The sequence below is a fragment of the Halictus rubicundus genome, chromosome 13 (genome assembly GCF_050948215.1).
Source record: "Halictus rubicundus isolate RS-2024b chromosome 13, iyHalRubi1_principal, whole genome shotgun sequence".
Lineage (NCBI taxonomy): Eukaryota > Metazoa > Arthropoda > Insecta > Hymenoptera > Halictidae > Halictus > Halictus rubicundus.
This window is the reverse complement of record NC_135161.1, coordinates 4,551,921-4,577,469: the sequence shown is the minus strand read 5'-3', so window position 1 is coordinate 4,577,469 and position 25,549 is coordinate 4,551,921. Positions and strand designations below refer to the sequence as shown.

The following is a 25,549-nucleotide window of genomic DNA, read 5'->3' as shown; positions in this document are numbered from 1 at the left end:
TTAACTTTATTCGTTATTCGAAGGTTCGAATAAAAAAAGTATCTTTGTCGAATAAATAATTTTATTCAGACCTAAGGTATATTTACTATTAATTATACGATTACTTAAAGTTATAGGAACATAATATATTTTATATACAAATCCGTTTCTACTCATTTAAATAAAGCAAGTAATTTAATATAGATTATACTTCACTTTTTCTACGAAAACCAAACGAAATGAACAGTTACTACTTAAAGGTAATAATGAATTTTACCAAATCAGTGGTTCAGTTTAAAATGAACAATAATGCTGAAGTAAAAGTTGGTTTCAAGATTTATTTTTTATACTTTTCTTCACTTAACAGCTATATTATTTTAATTAACTTTTTGCGTACAATAAATTATATTCACATTAAATTTGTTCAGTCCAGAAATACTGAATCATCAGTCATGCACAATTGCTTTTATTTATATACAATTATTATATATACTTTCTGGCAAGTACAGTCATTATATTATATATGTATTTAACATTATTGCAACTGATCTTGTAATTGCGCGTATCGTACTTGCAACACGCGTTCTCGCTCTGTTTGTCTGTTAACGTCTTCCATAAGTGCATTCACTCGTCTTGGCACCGCCGCTTCTTCCTGCGTTTGCAAGAATGTAAACGTCGAAAGTTCTAGATGCGCCTGCTCTATTTGCTCCCACAAATCGTGTAGCTGTTTCGTTAATACTTGTGCTCTAGTCTATAATTTGGAAAATTATACGAGTGAGCAACTAAATTTGATATTGACATTTAATTCTAATTTTTTATAGCAACACGAGTCTGAATACCTGATACCCTCCAGTGAGAACTTTCAATTTCTTTTCCATTCTGGCGGCTCGCTTGGCTTCCCCAGTCATGTGCATCCGATTTTCTTCTAATTTTCTCTCGCATGCTTCCACTCGGTCTTTCTTTGAAGCCAGCGTTGCTCGCGTATAACGTTTCTGAGTTTCCAGATACAAAATCTGGGACAAGCATTCCTCCCACACAGTCGTGTAGGAATCCAAACTAAGCTCTCCGTGCGCCATACCTTCCTTCACAACCGACATCTCGTCGATCAAGAGTTTCTTCGCCTAAATCGGATACGTGTTTAATAATTAAAAATATTTTTTCCTAAAACTTCAAATGGAGCACCCTGTACTTCTACACTTACAGAAGTAAGCTCTTCTTCCTCAAAATTAATGTACGGATGCTGTTCTAAATACGCTTGGGCTACCGAACTCGAGGCACCTTTACGATTCTGTTGAAATGGATTCTGCAGTGAATCGTATTGCATCATCGTGATCATTTCTCTTTTAATCAGCTCCTCGGCCTAAAATCAAATACCCATTAACAATAACTCTGTATAGCACCTATATTAGACAATAATAAATTCTATGTGACCGCACTCTTTGTAAGTCTGTCAACGAAGTATCCACAAACGGCCTCAAAATGTTCATGTTCACGTCAATCGGCCGTGGCAAGTCTCGCTGTATGACTTGCGATCTACGCGACAGTTCCCTCTTCCCTGCAAAGTATAATACAATCATTCCGAACAAACTATTTTGTATTAGATACGAAAGTGTTTCCATCCATATCGTTACGCACTCTGCTCCATTAATTCTTGCTGTTGCCTGGCATCTATGTCAGCTTGATCTTCAACGATTTCGGTTGCAGGTGTGGATGCATTTTCATCTCTCGTTTCCCCTTCGGGGACTACTATCTCGTAATCGTTGCGCGGCGTTGGAAGAGAGCTGAGTCCGGCGCGCAATTGTTCTTTAACTTGTTTCTGAATCAATGGTGTTTCCGATCCATCCAGATTTTCGTCCGGATTGATGCTGAGCTTGTCGCGGACAGGCGTGGTAGCCAAAACTCCGTTTTGCGTTCGTATAGACGTCGGTGTGTTGAACGAATTCGCCGGAGTCCCGTCGCTGCGTTGCGAACGGAAAGGTGTAGCCAAAATTGTGTTCGGAGTCGCCACGGCGTTTGTAGTAGGGACGACACCGGTGAAGTCCGAATTCGTTAACGGAGTATTTAGCCCGCCTATAAATGAAAAAGTCAAAGCGTTAGTATCTTCAACGTGTATCATCTTCGGATAAAACACCTCACGCACCTTTCAGTGGAGTATCAACATGAGTAAGAGCCATAACGTTCTGGGCTTCTTGAAGAATTCTATCTGTAGCAGCTGGAGTACGAGGAGTTACAGCCGCGTTTGTCGGTAAAGAATAATCGGCCAGTAAACTGTCCGATAATGTTATTCCACTTTCAGTCGCAACTTCACGGGCTACCTGTTATAAAAGGCCGACATTTAAATAGCTGTACACTTCATAAGTTCAAGTGCATGTGTAATTTTAGACTATACCTCTGACGCTCTTCCAAGCTTAACAACTTGTTGTAATTCTTGGTCAGATATCTGTGGCTCTGGCAGAACCAGTTTACTTCTTTTCTTTATCGGCTCCTCATTATTAAGCATTCCCATTGGAATATCATTCTCTTTGCGCTGTTTTAATTTTTGCTTGTCTATCCTACGTTCCATTTCTTCCTTCTCTTGCCTCAATTCCCCGTCTAAATGTTGTTGTCTCATTCTAGAGAAGTCGATAGCCAGTGGATCCACATGCTCGTTGAACGTATCGTAGAATCCAGTTGCAGGCCGCTTCTCGAACGGAATTTCGGAGTTGTAATTAACCCCGCGTTTCCGTTTATTTTTCTGCGCGACCGTAATACCAGCAGCCCTCAATTCTCTGCGCTTTTGTAGGGCAGCCAATCTGCGAGCTTCTTCCAGTTGCTTCTCCCTGGCTTTACGCTTTGCCTTTTTGCCCTGAGTATTCGCAAGCCTAGCACGTGCCTCGGACAGCATCTCCAATTCTAAAAATAACCACTTTTATACATCTCACATGGAAAAAGAAGTAATGGTTTATAAAATAGATTCTACCATCTTCGTCCATGTCTTTAGGATCGGGTCTAGCGGGTTTTGTTTCTGGATTTGGATCAATTTCTCCTGGTTTGAGTTTACGAGGGTCATCTGCTGCATCATCTCCTTCTTCTTTCTTCTGAGCTTGATCGCTGATAAAGAAAACGTATTGAATACAATAGCGAATTTAAATTCTACTAAAATTATCCACGATTGTATAGATAGCTTACAGTAAATATTCATAACGCTCTAAACATTGAGCTGCAGTACGTCCGATAATTGGTGCAATGGTTCTCCATTGTGTCGGCATCAATTTAGCAAGATGTAATAACTTCTCGTCTTCTTCTCTGCTCCATTCGGTCTTCTTGATACTTGGATCCAACCATTCGAACCATCGTGCTTTACATTGTTTGGCAGATTTTCTATGCAACAGTGATGCAATCCTACTCCATTGGTTTTTGCCATATTTCATCACAGCGGCTTTCAGGATTTCATCCTATAAACACACCACATCAAATGAAGGAAATATGTTTTATAATCAAAATGTAAATTCTAGGTTAGAAATTGTTTTCTTCTTACCTCCGTGTTCCGCCAAACACCGCCCTTTATCATAATACGCGGCATCTTTTATGTATTTTTTATTGTCGTATGATAGAAAACAAACAATTGTACAAGTTCCGTTGACCGACGAAGGCTGATACAAGAGAGAGATTGATTGCAGGGGGAGGAAACTCTTATGTATGACCTTGGACCGCTTAGTTCACTTGCGAGGGAATGAGCTTAGATGGCACCACGTTCACAGCCATCACATGATTAAACGTGATTGGACGTGACTGATGTTCCAATCTTTCCTGCTATTGGACGCTACTATTCCTGCCAAAACCACTGCTGCATGGCATGAATGATCGTGTGACTCGTTGCGGACTGTGATATTATAACCTTCAAAACCTTCTTCATATTGTTTTAATAAGACAAAAATTTAAGTGTATTGAAAATTCGAGTAATAAGCCCAGGAAATATTGAAAAAATATTGAAAAAAACTTTGCTCAGTGTCGAATCAATTTTAGAAATAATTTTTCAAAATTGAGCGAACTCGGTGAACTTATTTCTGAGCTTATTTTTCGAATTTTACTTTGTGCATTAATTATAAAATTTTTTTAAGTTTGTTTTAGGATAGTGAGGTGCAGAGCAGTGCAGCAGCAAGTGTAAAGAGTGTACAAAATAAGTGGATGAAGATATTATCATTTGTATTAGTTTGATATTATATGTAATTATCTGTTACATGTATAATTATGTATTATTATGTTTTGAAATAAAATATTGTAAAAATAATGTATTGTTGCAAAACATATTATATCCTTTTATTATATTATATCCTTTTTTTTTATATAAGTTTACTTCTAAATTTATGTAGTAATCGTACTGTACAGTAGATATATGTGTATGTGTATATGCGTATGTGAATGTTTGTAGAATCGTATAGCTATATATATAGCTTTTAGTTGAGGTCAGGAGGGAATGGGTCTAGGTGGCACTGCTAATGTCCACACATTATACATGGGAGATTGCCCTCCCTGGTCCCAATCAATCAACTGGTATCAATGCGCAGCAGTGCGCAGGCAGCTTTGAATATGGTTAGCTGTTTTCGTTACACTCTTCTCTAGTATACTCCGTGATTTCGTAGGCTGTTCAAGTGTTACGAATTGTTACTATTTAGATGACCTACAATTATCAGAGTGCAGTGAACACAAATGATTATAATGAATGTACCAAATAATCCTCCGTCGCGAACATAGTTGCCGGTGATAGTGACGAATGCATCCATCATACACAAGTACACAAGCGGAGCAATTTAATATTTACTACAACCACTTGTAATCAGCGTAATATAGTAAGTAGTCTATTTCCATAAAATTAGACATGTAAACAAATTTTCAATAGAAATGTTGTGCTAACTGAACATTGTGCTATGTAATTACGACGATCATATACTTGCGTTTAAATTTCAAGGTTTAAAATGCAACGAGAAGAAAAGCAATTAGATTCTGCATTGGAGGCGATTATTTTAAGAATAAATGACCTGAAAACGTCCATAGCTTCCATGATATTCAAATTAGAACACGAGTACGAGACACTGAATTGGCCTAATTTTCTTGATAATTTCGCACTTATTTCGGGACATGTAAGTAAAGTTACACAAAACAGTTAGAAATATACCTTAAGTTTGTATTTGTCTGCCTGATTTCAAATTAATGTAACGATGCTTAAATCGTACTGACAATGACTAATTCTATTGGAAATAAATTGTAGTTAACCAGTCTTTCAAAGATTCTGGGACATGATAAGGCACCGAACTTAAGAAATCTAACAGTTTTACCTCTACGATTGTGTCCAGAGAAAGACGAAGAATTATATCGATTGACAGAAGGTAGAATTTCTACGTTTGCTCATGATTTGGTACCGGATTATCTGCGAACCAAAGTGGAACCTCAAGCTGAGCAAAAGATGATACAGCTTGAAGCAAAAGCTGCAAATTTAAATTATGAAACGTCGCATGTAAGACATATGTTTATTATATATGTATATGTTTCCTATGTTTTATATATATATATTTATTTATAAAAATTAGTAACAAAATACTTTTGACTAAAATTTCCTTATCTTTCATAATAATACAGTTAAATGTAAAGATTCGATGAAACATTCTTTAAATTCTGACTATAATACTCTTGTTCGAACACTTTAAGAGACACAGATACTATTCTACATCTGTAATGTCTTATTGTAGAAGCTTAAGGATAACTTAAGATGTTCTATTTCTCTGTTAATGTGCTAACTATACAACAACTAGGACTGCAATGTAAGCTACTATCAGCTAGCTTTCAGCTTCTATTAGTTCCATTCGCTTTGGACTGAAACTAAGAAAAACATCATTTTACATAATATAGTAGTATAAAATAATTTCACTATTTTGAGGATGTTTTTAAAAATATTTTCTGTATCCTACAGTTCTACGAAACGGAATATTTTCTCTTGGAATATAATTTTTTATCAATTAGAAATATCATCTTTCATGTTATTCTTCTTGAAGTGACTTTATTTTTAATTAAATAGATAGAATGTACCAATTAATTTGACGCTATTAGAGGAAATGATTGTTAATCATTTTATTTATGTCTAATATTTGTGTAATAGAAAAAATTAAAGATACATAGTGTATAGTTTCCTCTGGTAGTTTAGAGTAATCATTTTATAATCGGTCCATTTAGCGAGTGGAACACTTGAAATGTTTTGTATCATTTATAATATAGTTTGAATTACATATATTTCAGAAACAAGTGGCACAATATACCAAAGTTATTAGCCATATATGGGATATAGCGAATAAAGCACGAGAAGAATGGGAAAGCGAAGCTGGGTCTAGAGCAACTCAAGCTCAGACTAGTAGCACAGCAGATACTCACGCTCTTGTAGCAGCTGTTGGTATGGGTAAAAGTTTGAAGGTAAATCTTATTGGTAGTACTTATTTACTTATTTATTTGACTGTGTATTTGCATATATTTTTTGTAACACGTGTTCTTATTTATTTCAGTCCGATACTGTCCAAATGGTTCAGTCTGGTGTTAATTCTGTTCCTAGTGGGATGATGGTAGGTAGACCAGGAAGTCAACAACAAGCTTCAGGACAAGGATCTCTAGGAAATCCACCTAGTAAGATATAAATGCACTCGCTATATTTATATATGATTTTTAATCATCTATATATTTCTGTTAATATCGAATACTTTTTCTATATTTACAGTGGGTCAAATGAACAAAGCTCCAAGTGCAATTAAAACTAACATTAAAGCAGCATCACAAATTCATCCATATAGGTAATGTACATATTCTAACAAACTTATTCTTAAGATGGTTAAAATTATTATAATTCTAACTTCTCTTATACCTGCAAAATATTGCAAGTATTTGAGAAAACATTTTTTAAACAATATTTAGTGTTTGATCTCAATTTTTATCTGAAATTATACTTAAGGAGTACCTTCTTTATGTATAATATTTGTAATAAAAGAATGTAATATGTTCGCTCACAAATTTGTATTTTATACATCTTACGGAGAAAAATAGCAAATCGTGTTTATGAATGAAACAAATTCGTATTTATTTCTTAGTTTTTCCAAGATACGATTGCGTATGATCGTGGAGATAATCGTCTATTTGTAACTGGGATAATCATTGCTTCTAAACCATGTTCTTGCATCCAACATAATCTATCCTGAAGAAGCAGGGACTCTGCTGATGCTTGTAGAATTAATTGTAGAGCAGTATACATTTCTACCATCTTCAGTTTGTCGCGATGCATCTCCCATAGTTTTATCATATTTTTCTCATGCACTTCAGCACTAAATCGCACATCTAAAGAAAATAAATTGAATAATCTACAGGATATTCCTGATACAATATAAAATTTTTATAAAACTTGGAAAAGATATTAACGTTACCTTGCTGCTCTCCGTCTGCTTCTTCTCGTGTTTGTAAAGTGTATCTGTTTAACGAGTCCCTGATGTAAGATTCAAAGTTTGAACACTGTGACTTTCTTGTTGCTTTCTGAGTACGTTTTTTAAGAAAAAAGTCATCTGAAAGATGTTTCGTTTCATAAATAATTGTTGATCGCATATTGCATTACAGAACTTAAGAGCAAATATGCACGTACGTACTTTGAGTTGCATACAATTGGAGAAGAGCTCTTGCAAGCACATAGAAGGAATGTTTATTGTGACTCTCGGTGGACATGTTCGTCCATCTCTCTGCCGATTCTTGGCAGGCTAATCGTAAGAATGGTTGCCTCAAGAAACAACCGATATCAAAATTATTCTCATCGATTACACCCTTGAAACAAGTGGATAATGGGAAATTATTAAAATATTGTCTATCAGTCAGTGCATTCGCATTAACGTCGTTTGATAGCGAAAGTTTATGGTAGCAACAGGAGATCATAACAAAAATCCGAGCTGCATCCATGTCACGAAATATTTTTGATGCGCTTATACTAAGATCTCCGCAAGCGTGCAGACCGATCAAACATACATCCGAATTTGTTTGAAATTCATTGTACAAAATTGTTTCGATCGTTTCAATCGAATCGCACGTTAAATCGCAACAACTATATTTAACGTGCTCCGATGACTCGGGATACATTTTTGCTTGCCTACGTTTAGCATTATTCACATTTTCCTGATTCTTTTCTAATCCCAGAACTTGGTAACCATACAGATAATAGAGAAGTTGGCATATGTATCCCTGAAATGTACATGTTATGTGGAAAATTAAAAACGATAAATACTTCACACTTAATTCATTTTGGTATATACATGTTCATCTTACCAGACCAGCACCGAGATCGACGATTGTTTTGATTTTAAGCGGTGCGCATTGCATATGCACGAAATGTGCCATATGCACTATCTCGTGTTGTTTTTTATCATTAAGCCCTAATTGGAACTTTTTTGGTAATTTTGTAAATAATTCTGTACTCATAGTTGGCAATCGGTCGATATATTTGCATTTTTCGACGAAAACTTTCAATTCGTTCGGCCACTGAGACTAAAAATGAAATACTGTGCATATCGATGAGCAGACTCATTTTTAATTTGATCTATTTATTTACCAACATTTGTTGTTTTTTTCACAACGAAGTCATTGAGCTCTTGATTCTCTAACGTCTCTAAATTATTCGACCACTCTCTCGGGAACGAATCAAGTAATCCCTTCGTTAACAAATCCGTGACAGGTGTATTGTAAAGCCATTGTGTCTCAAAAAACAAATTCAATGCATCCACGAAATATTTATGTTCTGTACATTTATCTACATGCGCCATCTAATATAAAAAAGAACAACAAATTCTTAATATTGCCTTTTACGTGTCAACCACAGATGGAATTTCTACAATATTTAGTGTCGTAAACTTTTTAAAAATAATTTATTGTATGCAAATTACATCGACCAAATAACGTCTCTTAAGATTATCCTACAACGTATGTAACAATAAATTAATGATAGCGAGTAACTTCAACGAAGTATGTAAATTCACAGAATGCTCATTAGATTGCTCTCGCTTGAGCATCTTCGTCTTGATTTTGAATTATCCAGTTTTCCGAATGTCTATTCAATAAATCCTGATTATCTGGCCCAATCAGTGCACGACCCACTCTAACATCTTTCTGGCCAGGCTCTAAATATTTTTTGACAACGTGCATGAGCTGGTCTTCAGTTACAGCTTTCAATTGTTGTCTATATTTTTGGATATCGTCGTCTGTGATGTTATGCGTGAATTTAATCATGCCGCGATTACTCGGAGGAATTGGGACGTCTATACGTTGGAACACACCTAATTTTGCTTCATCAATATCACTTTGAGAGATTGAGTACTTTGATAAGAAGTCGTACGTTTTATCGAATAAATCTAATGTGCGAGTAGAATTGGGGTCTCTGTACGAGTAAAATGTGAAGACTCCATCGGGCGATAATTTTGCACCACCCCCATAAGCGCCACCCTTTTCACGAATTTCTGGGTGTAAATAAACTGACGTGATTAATTTCGTAAGCACTTGCAAAGGTGCGTAATCGGAGTCTGTATATGGAACGGTCAAAATTGCTTTTGCTACATAATTCACCGTGTATGGTAATACATAATGCGTAGCATTCTCTTCCGTTTCAACATTCTGATCGTGTGTATAAACATATGGATCTTTAGGTGTACCCTTTAACGATTTATAGAATTCCTCGATACTATTTAAGATGTTGTCCTTATTAGACTCGGATAGATTGATCGCTGATCGCAAGTGTTGTTTATTCAAAATTTGATCAGATATCTCTTGCATTCTCTGGAATATGAAACTCAAGTCCTGCAGTTGAGCAATCTTCTTCATCCTAGAGACATATTGTAGTCCAGATATAGATTCCTTGAACTTGGTAACTGGCGACACTAAACTAGCCGCGCAGCTCATTGCGTACATGTGCCCGGAATCCGCAATTCCGTTTACCAAATTCGCTGCGCTTGTTTTAATCAGCGTTTCGAACCTCCGAAGATCGGACAATTTCACATTATTGAACACCTCCAACCATAGTTTCCACATATCGTTTACATTACGGTCCAGACAATACGACTCTATCATTACTCCTTCCTCGTATTGAGACAGATCACTCTTATGTTCTACAACGTGACTCATAAAATGTAAACCTCCAGTTTTTAATCGTATCATCTCATCAAAGTTTCTATAATCGTAATTTCCCGTGCCCATTTTTGTGATAATATTGTTGAAAATCGGTAATAGACCTTTTAATTCTGCATTCAGCCCTTGTGTATTTAGAACTCCACGATAGTAACAAACATTATTGGTTGGCTCGACAGCTATTTGTAATGGAACATCCCCTATTATCGAATCCGTGAAGTTACATCGTTCTACGTCCGTTTTTATATCTTCAATCTTTAAGGTAGGAAGAACACTCAGATCTTCCTTCTTTTGTTGTTCTTGAAGCAATGTTTGCCCATGAACATAAACTTGATCTAAATCTTCCTTGGAAAGTTGTTTTAACTTCGACTCTAACAATTCCTGTTCAGCTTTCGTTTGTTCATGATCGTATTGTTCATTCGGAAGCATTGTTAGAGTAAATTTGTGAGTGTTATCGATGAAGTATGCTTTCACGAATTCTTGAAGATAGTTGGGATTTCTTTCCATTTTTTCTCGGAAATCTTTGATTGCCTCATTAATTCTCATCGATCTTATAAGGTCTCCGTCATGATTCCATAACGGTGTTAAATTGAAAAGTAATTGTAATCCGAAATTTGAAGTTTGGTGTTTTATGTTAAGTTCGATACTGTGTATAACGGCTTCGATCCGATTTCTCTCAAAACCCTTTTCAACGATTTTTTGCACAGTTTCGTTAAAGACGTGCTCTATCTTCTCGAAGTTTTCTTTCTGAATACCGAGTAAACTCAAAACGAACATGGTATCTTTGCAATGAGCATCGTAACCAGTCATTGGACCAAAAGCAACTCCCAAATTCGATTCGACCAACGATTTATAAAATTCTGAGTTTGGACCGCTCAAAAGAAGCTGAGATAAGACATGCATCTCGAAGGTCTTTTGTATGTCGATTATATCGTTGCACAAGTAACCGATAGCTATAGTGCCTTGTCGATCGGGATTTGCAGCCATCGGATCTGGTCTACATGAAATATTTTCTTTTCTCGGTTTATCCCAACGTTTCTCTGAAGGTACTACCGACATAGATGTATCAATTTTACCTACTAGAAATAAGTATCGATCGTTAATGAATTTTAAATGATCTTCTAAAGGAAAGTTACCATACGAATAGAATCTACTATTCGATGGATGATAATACGTTTCATGAAAATTGACCAAATCTATGTGTCTTAGATTAGGAATCACAAGAGGATCTCCTCCAGAAATGACCGCGTACGTGTGACTAGGTAAGATGCGGTTCAATAATCGTTCGGCTAAAATAGCCTGATTTTCATTGAAAACGCCTTTCATCTCATTAAAAACGACTCCTTTAAATATTATTGGTGAATTTTTATCGTTAACATCTGTATGCTCCAATCTCCAACCCTCTTGTCTGAAATCAAGTTCTCGCAAATTCGGTTTAAACACCGAATCCAGATATACAGATTGCAAATTTTGATAATCCTTTAAGTTTTGCGTCGAAAACGGATATATAGTGTAATCAGGTCCCGTCATAGCATTCATAAAGGTAGCTAGCGATCGCCTCAGCATTCTAAAGAATGGATCCCTGCATGGATATCTCTCGCTGCCGCAAAGAGTGATGTGCTCCAAAATATGAGGTAATCCTGTAGACTCCTTTGGAGTTGTGCGAAATCCAACGGAAAAGACATTGTTACTGTCGTCTCTGGCTAAATGCAAGTATTGAGCTCCACTGCCCAAATGAGTTAATCGCACTGCGGTCAATTGTATCTCGTCTACATTTGCAATTTCATCCACTATGAAACCATTAATAATCTGTCCTTTTTGGTATTTATTAAACTCCTGAAGGGCTGCATTTATTTTATAGTATGTGGGGCCAGTTGTTATACTTCTTGCAAAATTACTATTACAGGATTTTGAGAACAATTTTAATCCCGTTGGGCGGGAACAAAATTTTCTAGATAAATTCGAGATCCTCAGCATAGTTCTATAGTATATAGTACCTACAAAAAATTATGTGATAAAAACATTTGTTAAATCCAATAGCATTCCAATTTTTTAAAATAATATATTCTATTATTATGAAGTAAAACTCACCAAAATAAAATGTTAAATATATGGGTAACAATTTACGTTATATCCGCCCTGGAACGAATATTTGAAGATAATTATTTATTTTTTATAATAAATATCGTAATATGTTCAATAAAAACAATTATTTAGTATCAAGAATTTTTGGCCGCTAACCTCTATTTGAATTCACGAAACTATTTCTTTCTATACCTTAAAGTTATAAATAAATGTTTAGTTATTTTTAATAATCAATTAAAATTTTGAATAATGACGTGTCTCTACATTAATAGAAATTAATTTTTAAGAAATATTTTTGTAGTACAAACCTGTGATTCCTTTTTTTTTATACTTCGGTCACGTTGCAAATAATTAAATCAAAGACAAATATTATTTAACAAACATTAACATGAATATTAAGTACAAAGATTCGTTAGAATATGATACCAGTTAGTATTAATTATTGTGAATTCTAATCGTGATATTTTTCAGCTATAAAACTACATAAAATCAGAGTTAAATTTTCTCTGTATTTATATGATTACATGCGCACTTATATTGACAGTATTATCACAAATAAAACGATCGCATTAATTTATTAAAGATTCCTAAAAATGTATCTATTTTTCATTATACAAACCAATAATTATCCACATATTATCGCGCCTATGTATGACAAAATATTGCACGTCTTGAGGAAATCATATGGACGGAATCACAACGACAGTTAAACTTCTTAGAAATTCTATTACATACAATAAATAATATAAATGCCACTAATGATAAAATTAGGCTCTATCATCCAATTAAATTTATACAAATTTATCTTAACAAATTTAATAATAAAATTGTACACGTATTATTTTCATACATATCCACCTTGTTCGTGGTAGCGAGCGCGCACGCGCGCGCTACTATTGGTCAGCTGTAATTGTTAATAATTTAAAAACAACGTAAAATCCTGTCGCTACAGGAAATGAGTCAACATCATTTGCAAATAAAAGTCGTTTATGCTGTTCGGTGATAATTTTCGGATACGTTTGGATTTTAGTATAATTTCGATTGTTCCACGCCACGAAGTATCTGAACATAGATGGGAATGCTGTTTTTCGTATCGGCTCTATCAAAGCTGTAATTCAATGGACAAGCGAATGTGCACAGTGCACGGTAGTTTCGATACGGTTAAAATGCGCGGGCGAACGTAACCAATGATCGTCGATTTTTTCCTCGATTGTCGATTTAATGGAAACGCGTCCACGACACGTCAGAGAAAGCGATATACGAAGCTATGCATCCATGAGACGAGAGACGAGGCGCAAGATCTATGACGATCGAAGAACGCGCACTTCTCGGATTTTTGTGACTGGTAGACCGTCCAGAGACCGAACGATTTCAATTAATCATGAACAGCGCGTGAGTGGATTCCGATGAGATTCAGGACAGGTGAAGCGTCGCGCGGGAAATCGGTATGACGGATTCGCGGTTATCCGTCTATTGTACGCGCTTCGGCAACTCGTCGGTTCGCGCGAGTGGAAGGTCTCGAATGGCGCTCATGTATAATCGCCGGGAGTGCAATGCTAACAAGTAGTCCAGCTGACTCTGACAAAATGGTAGGGTACTCGCGTCCTACAGGAGATAATACGTTTCTCTATACATAATTCGAACGCCTCCGGTGACGGAGTACGATGAGTACTGATAACCATGACCAAACGGAGCCCTGCGTCAGCAAACCATCCGCGAGAATCGAGTTTAACGCCGACGAGAAAGCGTTCGACGGCAGGCGAATCAAAAAGGAACGGAGCGATGTTAGCGTCGAGAACGGTGACGGCACCGTTAACGTCTGCGTTGGCGATAATAACAAGCAACCACAGCCAAGCCAGCGCCCGGCTGCCGGTAGACTTTCGAACGGCTTCCACGACGGTGACCCACTTCAAGACATCATCGCGGCCAAGTTCACGGCCCTGGTTAACCATGGCACGACTGCCAAACACGAAAAACTTCGTGTTATGCTCGAAGACAGTAGCAGGTAAGCTTAGAATTATTTCTCTCTTGCTCTCTCGTTCTCTTCTTCTCTCAAGTCTCCCCCTCCTTCTCACGACTCTCGGACGCTCTCCTTCTCTCACTGCTATTCAAAAGCCAAGTGCAACTTTCAAGCTCTTTCCAATGAGAATTATAAATGATTTTTTCCACTTCGTTAAGTTTCCATTCGTTGCAAATATATTCCTATGATAATACAGTCGAATCTCGACAACGCAAACTATTACAACTGAGAAACCTCTATGAGACAACAATTTTCTTCATTCCCCTCTGTCTCCCTGTAAAAACGTCCATATATTGAAATAAAAACGTTCTTTACTTTGAGAAATATTCGAATCTCAACAAATTAAAATTTACGTGTCCGAATTTGGTAATTCATGGCTAGAAATTCTGATTATCAATCGTTTATAGCCTATGTATATTAACCTCTTGCCTTACGATTTAATTTCGATTTTTCGGACCAAAATGTACTATGTAACGCATTGCACAGCTAAATGTCGGCTGCTGGAAACCTGATTACCAGTAATACAAAATTATATTAAAAACTTTATTTTCATAAAATAGTATATAGCATATTGTTAAAAAGGGTATACTGTGTTTTTTTTAGTTAATATTTGTTGAAGGTTGTTTGGTACTAAAGTTGTACTAATTAGTATGTCGTACGCCTTGAATATCCTATATTTTTTCCCAGTAGATATATCGATTGAAAATACATAAAAGCTGAAATATAACAAATTTTCTTTGTACCAAACAATTGCCAATAAGTAAAACATTTGTGCGTTATTTAGTTTCAACAATATCTGGCTGTAATACATTTTATATAGTTCCAGGGGTATCTAGAATTAAAATTATAACGAGTTCTTTTAAACTATCAGAAAGAACTGTGTCTTTCAGAATCATTTTATTTAATTTGTGCTTTAAGAATAGTTGTACCATAAACATATTGTGCTATAAGAATAAACGTATTATCGAAGGTATGTGAAATATCAGTTTTCCTAATTGTACATTGGTTCTTATACATAGTGAAGAATCGAAAACACGCATTCAGAATATCTTTTCACAAATTGAACAACTCAAAATAGAAGAAAAACTGTTACTGTACCTGAAACTTCCGCTATCATTGAACAATCCTGGGGGAACTATAGATCCATTGAGACAACCGTTAAATCCATTGGGTAATCGTTATGAAATTCACCAAACTATTATGTGGATTAAGACACATTTGGAAGAAGACCCCGATGTCTCTTTACCAAAGCAAGAAGTTTACGAAGAATATAAGTAAGTGTGAAATATTTTCTGTTTATCTTAGAGTAAGATGTATTATTTTCTACTTCGAAATTTCTTTACAGCATGTACTGTATGCGTAATTCTATGAAGCCCTTATCAACTGCCGACTTTGGAAAAGTGATGAAGCAAGTGTATCCACGAGTTCGGCCCCGCAGACTTGGCACAAGGGGCAATTCGCGTTATTGTTATGCTGGAATGCGCAAGAGAGTTAAATTGGATTCTCCGACATTACCTAACATAGCTGGAACTCAAGCTGTAAGGCGCAAGACTGTACTCCGAAACATTCAAAATAATTCCTGCAAAAGAAAACCTAACAGATTTGCTAGTCGCCTTGAAAATATGCTTTTCAAAGATTCCTGAAGCGAGAAATATTTCTAAGTAGATGCTTAAACTTTTAGGGTGATGAGGTAGACGAAAACATTACGGAAGAAATGTTGGGAGCTGCATCTACATTGATAAAAGAATGGGCAGAGAACTTGTTGGGCTTAAAATTTCCAACTCTGAGTGCCTTAGCACGCCATCTTGTTGATAATCTTCACGTTGATACACGATCATTTGCTGCTGTGTGCATATTGTATGCTTCGGGTGATTCCAATGCATCTACGAACAAAGGTGTGTTATTAAATGTACACTCTGTAGAAAGTGTATCGCATCGAGCATAACTTAATAATAAAATTATGCGTTTAGAGTCTGGTACGGATGTACATGTGACTCCTTTGTCTACAAAATCGGGAAAACTTCGGGAAGCACAGTTACAGTTACAACGAAAGTTACAACAGCGGGAGCATATAAGGGATCAAAAACATCATCATTTCGATGCTGTTGTCCAGGTGAACTATGCAAGCTATGTTTATATAATAAAATTTTTTTATAATACGATGATCCTAATATTTGTACAAATATTTGCAGAATCAGAACAAAGAGAAGACTGTCGATAATAAATCTGGCGCAAACAAGGGAAATAAGAAAGCTAAGTCCATTCAGTCGTCGCAAGGTACGAACGTATCGAGCGGACAGAATACATCAGCGAAGTTTAATTCGTCTGCTGTGGTAACCAGCCGGCAGAAAAGGGTTCTTAAAACAAATAGTCAGCCATGCAACATCTCCCTGGAATCCAACTGTGATAATGTAGTGGTACAATCGATCGAAGACATACAGAATAATAGCAACTCTAGTGTAGTGATGACCAACTGCGTAAATACACAGCGAGATGTCAAGCCGAAAAATTCCAGAAAGCGTGCCAATCCAATTATATTGAACCAACAACAATCAGATACCAGCCCGGAGAAACAAACGAAACTCACAGAACAGCAAACCCAAGAGAATGTCGAACATTCCAATATGTTGTTGCCTAAGCTTACACCTGTACAACATCATCATCCTGAGAAACTGTCGGTGGCACTAACTGGTAATCTGAAACCTAGCAAGTGTAATGTCGGCGAGGCTGTTAGTAACCAGCCCGCTAAAAACTGTGATATTGAACTTTCAGTATGTACGAAGAGTTGTGTTAAAGTGAACGGTTGTCCTAGCAGTTTCGAACGTAGTTCGAACGCAGCCGAGGAATCTACGATCTTGACGAAAGATCAGATTCGATTGTTGCAGGAAAATACAAATCTCATAGGTAAAACGGAGAAACTCCGTTCGATTAATTCGGACTCGTTGGACGATTATTTGAACGGTGGTAACAATTCCCAGGAGCAAGAGGAGGAATTACTACAGTATTTTCAACAGAGTAACTCGTCAAGTTCGGATGTTGAAGCCAATACTATAACTACCGATGAACAAATATCAAGATCTGATAAAGTGTCGCAATTAAGACTAATATTACAGCAGAACTTGAAATCCACTCTGCACGCGCCTTTAGATATACTACCATCCGCGATTATTCGGCAGAACGTTGAAAAACGCGAGATCACACAGAAACATAATTTAATACTACCAACGCTGTTGAACCATTCGAATCAAAGCAATACTAGGCGTAGGGTCAGTTTCGAGACGAACGTCGTCGAACACGTACAAGATTCGAATGTTATCATGAACACGGTACCACAGAGTCCGAATACACGTCGTAGAATATTTAATTTCACACCGATATCGCCAGGTCCGCATTCACCCATCAACGGCCGTACTTCCAAATCGAATTCCGCGAACGCTAGTCCATTTGTCTCGCCGCGAAACACGCCTGTGCCACGCTCGAGGAGTAATTTGCAACCAGGCAGCTCCAGGGCTCGTGCTCACAAGTCGTTCTCGCGTTCTGTCTCCTGCAGCATGCCTTATACTAGTAAGAACGATACTTTTGTTGTTCCTACCAGTGGTCCAGAATTAGTTAGGCAAGCATCCACGCCGCAAGTACCATTGATCTCGACGAAATCGTCGGAGGTACAGGTCGGCAACGGTACAACGCAAATTTCTGTTACTCCGAAAGTGGAAGCACAGGGATCGTCGTCGCAGTGCGCCGCGTTCTTGTCTTCTGACCTAGCGCCGCAAAAGCAACTGGTCATCAACTATCCGAGTCAAGAGAATCTGCAAGAAATCAAGAACGTGTACCAAAAGAATCAGCCCGACCAGGAGATCAGCGAATTGTTCCACGGCAACAAACAATTCTCCAACGAACTGTACCGGTCGCAGTCGGTTCCATTGCACAGGATGGTCAATCCTGCGTTGATGTCGCCGATCTCGACGCAGCATTGTTTGTCAACGTTTCAGAGTCAGAGCTTCAACCCATCGACGAATAGCTCTATAGCGCCTACACCAGTACCTAGCGAATTCAACGACTTCGGGTCGATCGGCCCGACAGAGGGGACTTCGGCGTACTTGCTCGACGATGTGGATCCAAATTTTATGTCGGACGAACAGCATTTTCTGATGAGCGACAAGGAGATTACGTCCGAGAATATAACGAACATATTAAACATTTTGGACGAGGAGGGTGCGCAGAGCTTGCAAATACTACCAGACCAATCCGCCGAGGAGAGCTTGATAGAGAACAACGCGATCGTGCTGGACACTTTACCAAATTCAAATTTGAACTTGTCGGAGGAGGATGTATTGGACCCGTCTAACGTGCACGATATTCCTGTGGCCGGAGACTTGCAGAAAATAATACAATCACGGTCCTACCCCAACACACCATTGCCTGTGCCAGTATCCACGTACACGTCGTCTTACACGGAAGACAGCAACGGGTCAAGATCGTATCCTTCGACACCGTTGCACACAGTCCAATCGCAGGAGATTTATCAAGAGACCAATGAACCGATGCTTTCCAGTCCCACTTTGAACTCTTTGAACTTACATAACGAAACAGTGAACGAATCCGCTTCCGGCAGTTTGTGTAGGAATGTTGTGGATCTGCTCGAAGCGAATTTTCTTGGGGAAACAGACACCGAAACGAACGATTTGGACCCGCTTGGTAATTTCGATGGATTGCAGGACGATGATTCGTTAACACCTTTGTTCAATGAAGTGACAGAGCCTAATCGTTGAAAGCATACACACCCCTCTCCCCTAACCCCCACACATACAGAGAAGTAATTCATGGATCTTGAGAATTTACATAGTGATCTACCAAAGGTTGGAAACATAATTCTTAAGTTGTATGTTTGTAGGATTTTATTCGACGCTGAAATAATTCTTTGCATAAGTACTGCAGTTCAATATGCAAAGCATTATGATGACAGTATACAGGTTGAGCCAATATGTATAGCCTTCGTATCTTCGACGCTATATAGGAGTGATAGTGCAATTTGTTTAATAAAAATTGTACCGTAAACAAGTTACTAATTCTCTCTTTCTTTCCTTGATTTTTTAATAAGTTGATGTGACCGCAACTGTCATCTACGACTCATCTACAACTTCTTTATTGTCGAAGATATTCAAGGTGATAATTATATCGGTGCACTCTGTACAGCGTTCACAAATAAGTCTTACTTTCTTGTGCTTAAATCGAGTAATTAATATTACAGCGATCAAATAATCATATACATACCGATTTGACCCTATTTACAATAAATATTTATTTTATATTCGATAGGAAGGAGTGTAATAGTAAAATTTGATAACAGCAGAACTTTCTTCCGTGCGTAGTTTCGATCATGATTTACGTGGCTTTGTACCTCGGAATATTGAATTTCGTTGAAATTATTCATCATTTTACTATACATATACTATACAGGTTATTCCATCTATCCTGCACGCCTTTACATCTCGGTCACGTTTGAGGAAAGAGAAGTAAATTCAAGCAAATCTTCAACAAGTTTGTATATCGACAAGTTTGGATATCGTTCTCTTCCGTTAAATGTAACCAAGGCACGAAGACGCGTACGATAAACGAAACAGCCTGTGTGTATACACATATATACTATATACATATGTATATAAAAGAAAATTGTCATCTGAAACTAATGTTATCAATTTATCTTAATTGCAGTACCATAAAAAAAATGAGAGCAGCTTACGATGGGGAAAAAATCAGATACAAATGAAAAAAAAAATTACAAAGTTTGACCAGTAAATTAGAAATAATTTCAAAGCAGATGTAAGTGTACAATTCAATTTAATCTATAAAGAGCAGAAAACAAAGTGAGTAACTGCCAATTTTATTCACTTAAGATTTGTGTCGCTAAGTTTTTTAAGTAAGTAACAAAGAAAAAAAAAAGAACACTGTGATGTAAATGTAAATCTCTGAAATATATTTCTTGAATTTGCCATTAGAAAAACTAAAAAAATGTGTAAATGTCTCCAGTGGGAGCTATAAGCGTCTTTGGTGGAGCATTGAGTTTGTAAGTGTGAAAAAATGACAAGGATGTTACTCAAAAATGGAGCGGTCGTTGCTATGAGAAGCATTTGAGATTCGAATAAGTGGAAGTTGATTTTATATAGAAATACTTTATATTCATCGTTTTGAAACGTTTGTTTCTAAGTCATTTGAGAACGCGTTATTGCGACTTTGTTATTCTAAGAAATACTTCGATCACCTGCTGGCCATGGGTGAGAACTTCTTTTTACATAACAAATTCGGCATTGAACCCAGTATATAATACTCTTCTGAACCTCGAAAAGTCAAACTGCGAGTATATGTGTAACTGCGTAAATATTTTATTTTACTTTACTTTATATCTCTACAAATTGTGAAGCTTGTGTGTTTTTCAACGAAACCCCTTGCAAAACAATTAAATCAGAAGTATTCAAACTGCAGTCATCCGGTGTTTCTTCACTCGATAGTGAACTTTTTGTCGTATTTTCTTCAAAATTTTGACTCGGCTCTCGTACAGCTGTAAAAACTGTTGATCGTATAAATTGTTTTCTAATATATGTATACATATAAATTGCTGTTTGCAATCTGATTTTTTAAAAATTGAGTTGCACGTTACAAGTATCCTTCGAATACGGAGCTTATGCGTATAATTTAAAGTTTGAGAACTTCTGTTTTAAATTAAACAAAATATACTCTTAAAGACGTAACGTCTTATACTTCGATTTTGTACTGGATTCTACATCGATAATAGTGCTATATAATTGTTATTATAGCGCGGTCTTTCTTTCATAGAACTTTGTTCGTTAATGAAATCCAAAATTATCGTAAGAACATCGCCAATTTATATTTTTCTATGACGCTCTTAATTGGGAACTTAACCAATTGGATAGTTGTTTAATTGACTTTTACTTATACACATTATAATTAGCTAGCTCTCGAAGCTAGGAAAGGTAGACACGTTATAGGAAATATCTCTTCGTTTAAAATTATTTTTTTAGGTCGAAGTCTTAATGATGCGTTTCACATTGTAAAGTATTACATTTTTATAAAATATAGAGTAGTAAAGGTAATTTACTTGCAAACGATCGCAAAACAATGTAAATTGTTGCATAGTATGATTTTTGTGAAATCTTGATTTTTTTTAAACAGTTATTAGTGACATACAAATGGCATGAACCAAATTCTTGTTCTCATATTGATGACACACATTGGTTAGAAAATTCAACGAGCAATTATTATGACAATAAATACAAATTTATTTGGTGTTTGTATTTTTGCAAAATTTATTTTTATTTATTTATACTTAATGTTACGCTTAGAATTACAAGGAACGAAAACGTTCCGAAGATATTTGGTTCATGCTATTCCTATACAATATAAACTATAAGGCATTACATTGCTAATAACTCTTTTTTATTGCCATTTTTCATACTGTAACTAAATCAACAACTATTTGTGAGAATCCGATGAATTTCGAATCCCGTGAGTCTAGATAACGCTAAGCATGTATAATGCTTTTCAATTTCATAGCATGTCCATATTAATACTGTGAATAGAGACATACTAATCCAAATCTTCGAAGGACATTTATTAAATTTAGCAAGAAATCTTACTTTTTTCTTTCATGATAAACAATAATAGCCCGGTATACCACGAAATTATAAAACGAACTGAACGACAGTTGCTCTTTAGGAAAGTTTTAAACATAACGAAAATGCCAAGAATAGTATGCGTGTGCGTGCGTGATTATTGTCAGTGAAACAAATATGTTGGCTTTTTTAGTTGAAATCTGTGACGGTGTGTTAAAATACTGCCAAAAATGCTTTTCGCTGGAAAGAAAATGTAGTCCATCGCTTGCAGGATCATCGATAGTGGGTTTGAACGTGGCCTCGTCAACATATAGAGCTTAAAAACTCCTGAATCCTGATTCAATTTTCATGAGAGTCATTGTATTTGTTGTGCCGACAGTATAGTGCATGCGTGTGTGCATCAGGGTGTCCAGTGTCTCTCCGAAATACGTTGAGATATTCACGGAAATGTTTACCGTAAGAATTTAAGGGAAACCGAGATTCTTTCGGGAAAGTAATATCCATTGAATATTTATTAAAAATGTTGCTCAAAGTTTGCATAAAATATGGATAGATCCCTGTAAAAAAGAAAACGTTGCTTTTTTCTTCGTTTCTCATTTCGCAGGTACTGCAGTATTCCTTTGTTAGCGTGACCCCGGTGAACACGGTGAGATAGATGCTATCGAGTATAGTAGACATGGACAATATTTCGCGTCTACTAACAAGGGAGCACTGTACTACGATTCACCTCTTGAAACATCCTCTGATTACGTCCTTCGTATACTTATACATACATATGTGTAGAGCGTGATTAGGCTAAAGTAACATTAGAAGCAATTACCCCGGAAAGTTGAAGACATTTGATAAAAAAAATTCTTACACGTTTATGACGCCCCTCCCACGCACAGAATATTTTTATGTATCGTACATGTATACGTGTATACAATATTTATATGTCTGATATCGTATATACACCTTTTGCAATAAGCTTCTGCCCCATGGGGACATCGGTGACAACGGCAGATTATAAAAGTGAGTAAATTAATGAAATCGGTAGTGCTAGCGTTCGACGATTACTTAGTTGCAATCACAACTGTATGGGAAATAAACATTTCATCATTTCCATTTTATCCAAAGAAAGGCAATTTCAATAGACTAGCAAAATCTTGTTAAACATAATACATCATCCATCCTATATTTAATTTCTCATCAAATTGAAATTCATTTGTATTAAATTTCTTATTTTTCTAGAAGCAAGCTTTCTGTCGTGTTAAAACTCTTTCTTATCAATGGAACGGCGTAAGGAAACTTCATTTTTCAATTACAGTTGGTTTTAGCAGTTTATTGTGATTGAACAAGTGGTATTTAGAAACAATTCAGGGACGTTTTATATAGTGATCGTCTTTTGCTTCGCGTTTCCATCCCTACCTATTAGAGGAACAACCAACCGTAAAGTAATACTGGTTGCCAGCCAATAGGGGAAAAACCAAAATAGCTCCCAATGTTCCAAAACGTAAATATATATATATATTATACACGACATGTTCTTGTCAACGCCTAAACAATTGTCATGAAAAATCATTGTTAAGTTTTATAATCGACTATTAATTCAATCAATCGATTAAACTGATAGCGATTTTTTTTATTAATTTTTTCCGACCGTACGAATCAATCGATCGCATAAATTAAAAATTTTCATTGAGTAGTACCGAACTTGTTAATTTCAACTTGATTTAACTAACAAATATAGAGATATTTGTCTTTATCGACGCTCATAGATTGCTACAATGCTGCAGCAGGTACTTATGTTTGAATAGCTGAATTTTTTGGCGCTGCAAAGCAACGGTAGAATATTACAGTATGAAGGAAATCTACGTTCGTCTCGTAACTCTCAGGCAGTGAAACGGAGTTGATAATTTGATAACTATTTTGACAGTTGGGTGCGTGTGTGTGAAATTGCATTTCGCACCATAGAATACCATGGAGTAGATTGGAATACAATTAACATAACAATTGTTATTGTGTTCGACAATCTTCTCGTTTTCTAACCAGTTTACATTAAAGTCCTAATAGAATTAATCGAGAGAGCAATATATAATAATAGCTATTTGATAAGAAACGAAGTTTTATATTTGTCAACCGTGAAACCATGTTGAAACCAAAAGCTCTTACACAAGTACTTAGTCAAGCAAATACAGGTGGAGTAGAAAATACATTGTAAGTATTATGTGTTATTAATATTGTTCTTATAGCTGTTGCAAATATTCTAAATAGTTTGCCTCTTTCGTATATTGTGCAATACTCATTCAAAACAATTTCAGCTTGTTAAACAGAGATGGTGGTTTATTAGCTTATAGTGGATACGGAGATAAAGATGCAAGGGTAACCGCTGCGATCACAAGTAATATTTGGTCAGCTTATGAAAAAAATGGACGAAACGCATTTAAGGAAGATGAGTTGCAATTTGTGCTAATGGATTGTGTGGTAATTATTATATACTCTGCTATGTATTCGATATATAAATCAAACTATTCAAATGAGGCAAAATGTGAAATAAGAAAATCATATAATTATATAAATTCTGACAGGAAACTTTGATAAAATTTGAAAATAATTCTCTTGTCGAATAAATCTTTTGTAGGAGGGGAAAGTTGTGATCACTGAAGTAGCAAATTTGTTATTATGTCTATATGCAAAAGAAAATGTAGGATTTGGTTTATTAAGAGAAAAGGCGCAAGCCCTAGCAAGATATCTCGATCAACCATTGAAAACAATAGCCAATATGCCTTGAATATCATACTTATGTAAGAACATTTTGCATCAACTATGTCATAATATTATAACTATGTATTCTAACACTTATCATTTTTTGTAAAAATTTATGATTTGTACTACCCTTGAAATAATATATTTTTAATAAATCTGATGTTTCTTTATTGGTTTCAAAACCTAAATATTAGAAACACTAAAATAAGGCAGATACAATGTCTAGGAACTGAACGCATAATTAATGGATAGCAATTTTTATTATCTAAATCAGAATAGAAATCTGACAGAACAAACAAGGCATGTTAATAGACCAATCACCCAATGTGTTTTTCTGTAACAAAACTCACCGACCCCATCCATGAATGAGCCCCAGGGGGACCTCTGATCAAAGGAATACCAATTTTAAGCCAAAAATATCAATTTTGAGAAGAGGAACTTTTGAAAAGTTCAGAAGCAAATTCCAATTAGAAATTCAAAAATAAAGATTGACGACGTTCGTTGAATATACACGCATTCTAAAGCAGAAACTTTGCGTTTGGATTAATAATTAGAAAGAGCTGTTGAAGGTGGACCAAGGTAAACGAAGAAAACATTTAACCCTTGGCCCACCCAGACCTAGGTAGCTTAAGGTAGGCCAAGGAAGTGTTAAATGACCATTAGTCTACCCTAATCTAGCTAAAGCTAGACAAGGGTAGCTCTAGAGTATCCCCAGTCAACCCCAAAATAGTCCATACTCCTCCTGGTTTCGAAGACTGTCCACTCTTGCCAGAGTGCTCGGCCCGACTGACTGCGACTGACTGAGTGCGCTCCAGCCAGCTCCAGCGCGCTCACCGTGGCCGCCGAGCTCAAGTGCGCAGTGAGATGCGCAACTCTCCCCAGCCTAACTAATTTCGGTAGATTTCGAATTTATTATTTCTAGCTG

The 25,549-nt window shown here is 36.3% G+C and overlaps 6 protein-coding genes across 11 annotated transcripts; 3 read left to right on the top strand and 3 right to left on the bottom strand.

Annotated features, from left to right (window-relative positions):
• Positions 1–297: 297 nt before the first annotated feature.
• LOC143360269 (cell division cycle 5-like protein) lies at positions 298–3,656 on the bottom strand. Its single transcript, XM_076798968.1, has 10 exons — positions 3,497–3,656; positions 3,148–3,413; positions 2,939–3,069; positions 2,369–2,871; positions 2,120–2,294; positions 1,615–2,049; positions 1,416–1,534; positions 1,181–1,339; positions 819–1,100; positions 298–730 (listed from the first exon to the last, which is right to left on the bottom strand). Exons 1-10 carry the CDS (start codon positions 3,539–3,541, stop codon positions 515–517), a joined length of 2,331 nt encoding a protein of 776 aa, XP_076655083.1. The 5' UTR covers positions 3,542–3,656; the 3' UTR covers positions 298–514.
• A 1,271-nt stretch (positions 3,657–4,927) lies between these two features.
• Positions 4,928–7,736, top strand: Med8 (mediator complex subunit 8). The gene is made up of 6 exons (XM_076799224.1): positions 4,928–5,099; positions 5,228–5,473; positions 6,250–6,420; positions 6,510–6,627; positions 6,719–6,791; positions 7,603–7,736. Exons 1-6 carry the CDS (start codon positions 4,935–4,937, stop codon positions 7,607–7,609), a joined length of 780 nt encoding a protein of 259 aa, XP_076655339.1. The 5' UTR covers positions 4,928–4,934; the 3' UTR covers positions 7,610–7,736.
• On the bottom strand, positions 6,999–8,800 carry LOC143360416 (methyltransferase-like protein 25B). 4 transcript variants are annotated; one of them, XM_076799220.1, is made up of 5 exons: positions 8,586–8,800; positions 8,299–8,517; positions 7,632–8,214; positions 7,416–7,550; positions 6,999–7,329 (listed from the first exon to the last, which is right to left on the bottom strand). In XM_076799220.1, the coding sequence occupies exons 1-5, from the start codon at positions 8,790–8,792 to the stop codon at positions 7,082–7,084; spliced, it is 1,392 nt and encodes a 463-aa protein (XP_076655335.1). In that variant the 5' UTR covers positions 8,793–8,800; the 3' UTR covers positions 6,999–7,081. The 4 variants fall into 4 exon arrangements, with proteins under 4 accessions (XP_076655335.1, XP_076655337.1, XP_076655336.1 ...); XM_076799222.1 differs by having other exon boundaries at positions 8,299–8,531; positions 8,586–8,722; XM_076799221.1 differs by having other exon boundaries at positions 8,582–8,720.
• A 77-nt stretch (positions 8,801–8,877) lies between these two features.
• On the bottom strand, positions 8,878–12,959 carry LOC143360413 (presequence protease, mitochondrial). 2 transcript variants are annotated; one of them, XM_076799216.1, is made up of 3 exons: positions 12,851–12,959; positions 12,238–12,285; positions 8,878–12,143 (listed from the first exon to the last, which is right to left on the bottom strand). In XM_076799216.1, the coding sequence occupies exon 3, from the start codon at positions 12,121–12,123 to the stop codon at positions 9,016–9,018; it is 3,108 nt and encodes a 1,035-aa protein (XP_076655331.1). In that variant the 5' UTR covers positions 12,124–12,143; positions 12,238–12,285; positions 12,851–12,959; the 3' UTR covers positions 8,878–9,015. The 2 variants fall into 2 exon arrangements, with proteins under 2 accessions (XP_076655331.1, XP_076655329.1); XM_076799214.1 differs by having other exon boundaries at positions 12,540–12,910.
• Positions 12,960–13,494: 535 nt separating this feature from the next.
• LOC143360620 (uncharacterized) lies at positions 13,495–22,404 on the top strand. 2 transcript variants are annotated; one of them, XM_076799643.1, is made up of 7 exons: positions 13,495–14,236; positions 15,072–15,221; positions 15,330–15,525; positions 15,597–15,789; positions 15,933–16,146; positions 16,222–16,364; positions 16,444–22,404. In XM_076799643.1, the coding sequence occupies exons 1-7, from the start codon at positions 13,912–13,914 to the stop codon at positions 19,018–19,020; spliced, it is 3,798 nt and encodes a 1,265-aa protein (XP_076655758.1). In that variant the 5' UTR covers positions 13,495–13,911; the 3' UTR covers positions 19,021–22,404. The 2 variants fall into 2 exon arrangements, with proteins under 2 accessions (XP_076655758.1, XP_076655759.1); XM_076799644.1 differs by lacking the exon at positions 15,072–15,221 and having other exon boundaries at positions 13,496–14,236; positions 15,271–15,525.
• A 1,180-nt stretch (positions 22,405–23,584) lies between these two features.
• Positions 23,585–24,784, top strand: Lamtor2 (Late endosomal/lysosomal adaptor, MAPK and MTOR activator 2). The gene is made up of 3 exons (XM_076799645.1): positions 23,585–24,075; positions 24,180–24,342; positions 24,500–24,784. Exons 1-3 carry the CDS (start codon positions 24,008–24,010, stop codon positions 24,647–24,649), a joined length of 381 nt encoding a protein of 126 aa, XP_076655760.1. The 5' UTR covers positions 23,585–24,007; the 3' UTR covers positions 24,650–24,784.
• The last annotated feature ends 765 nt before the right edge of the window (positions 24,785–25,549 follow it).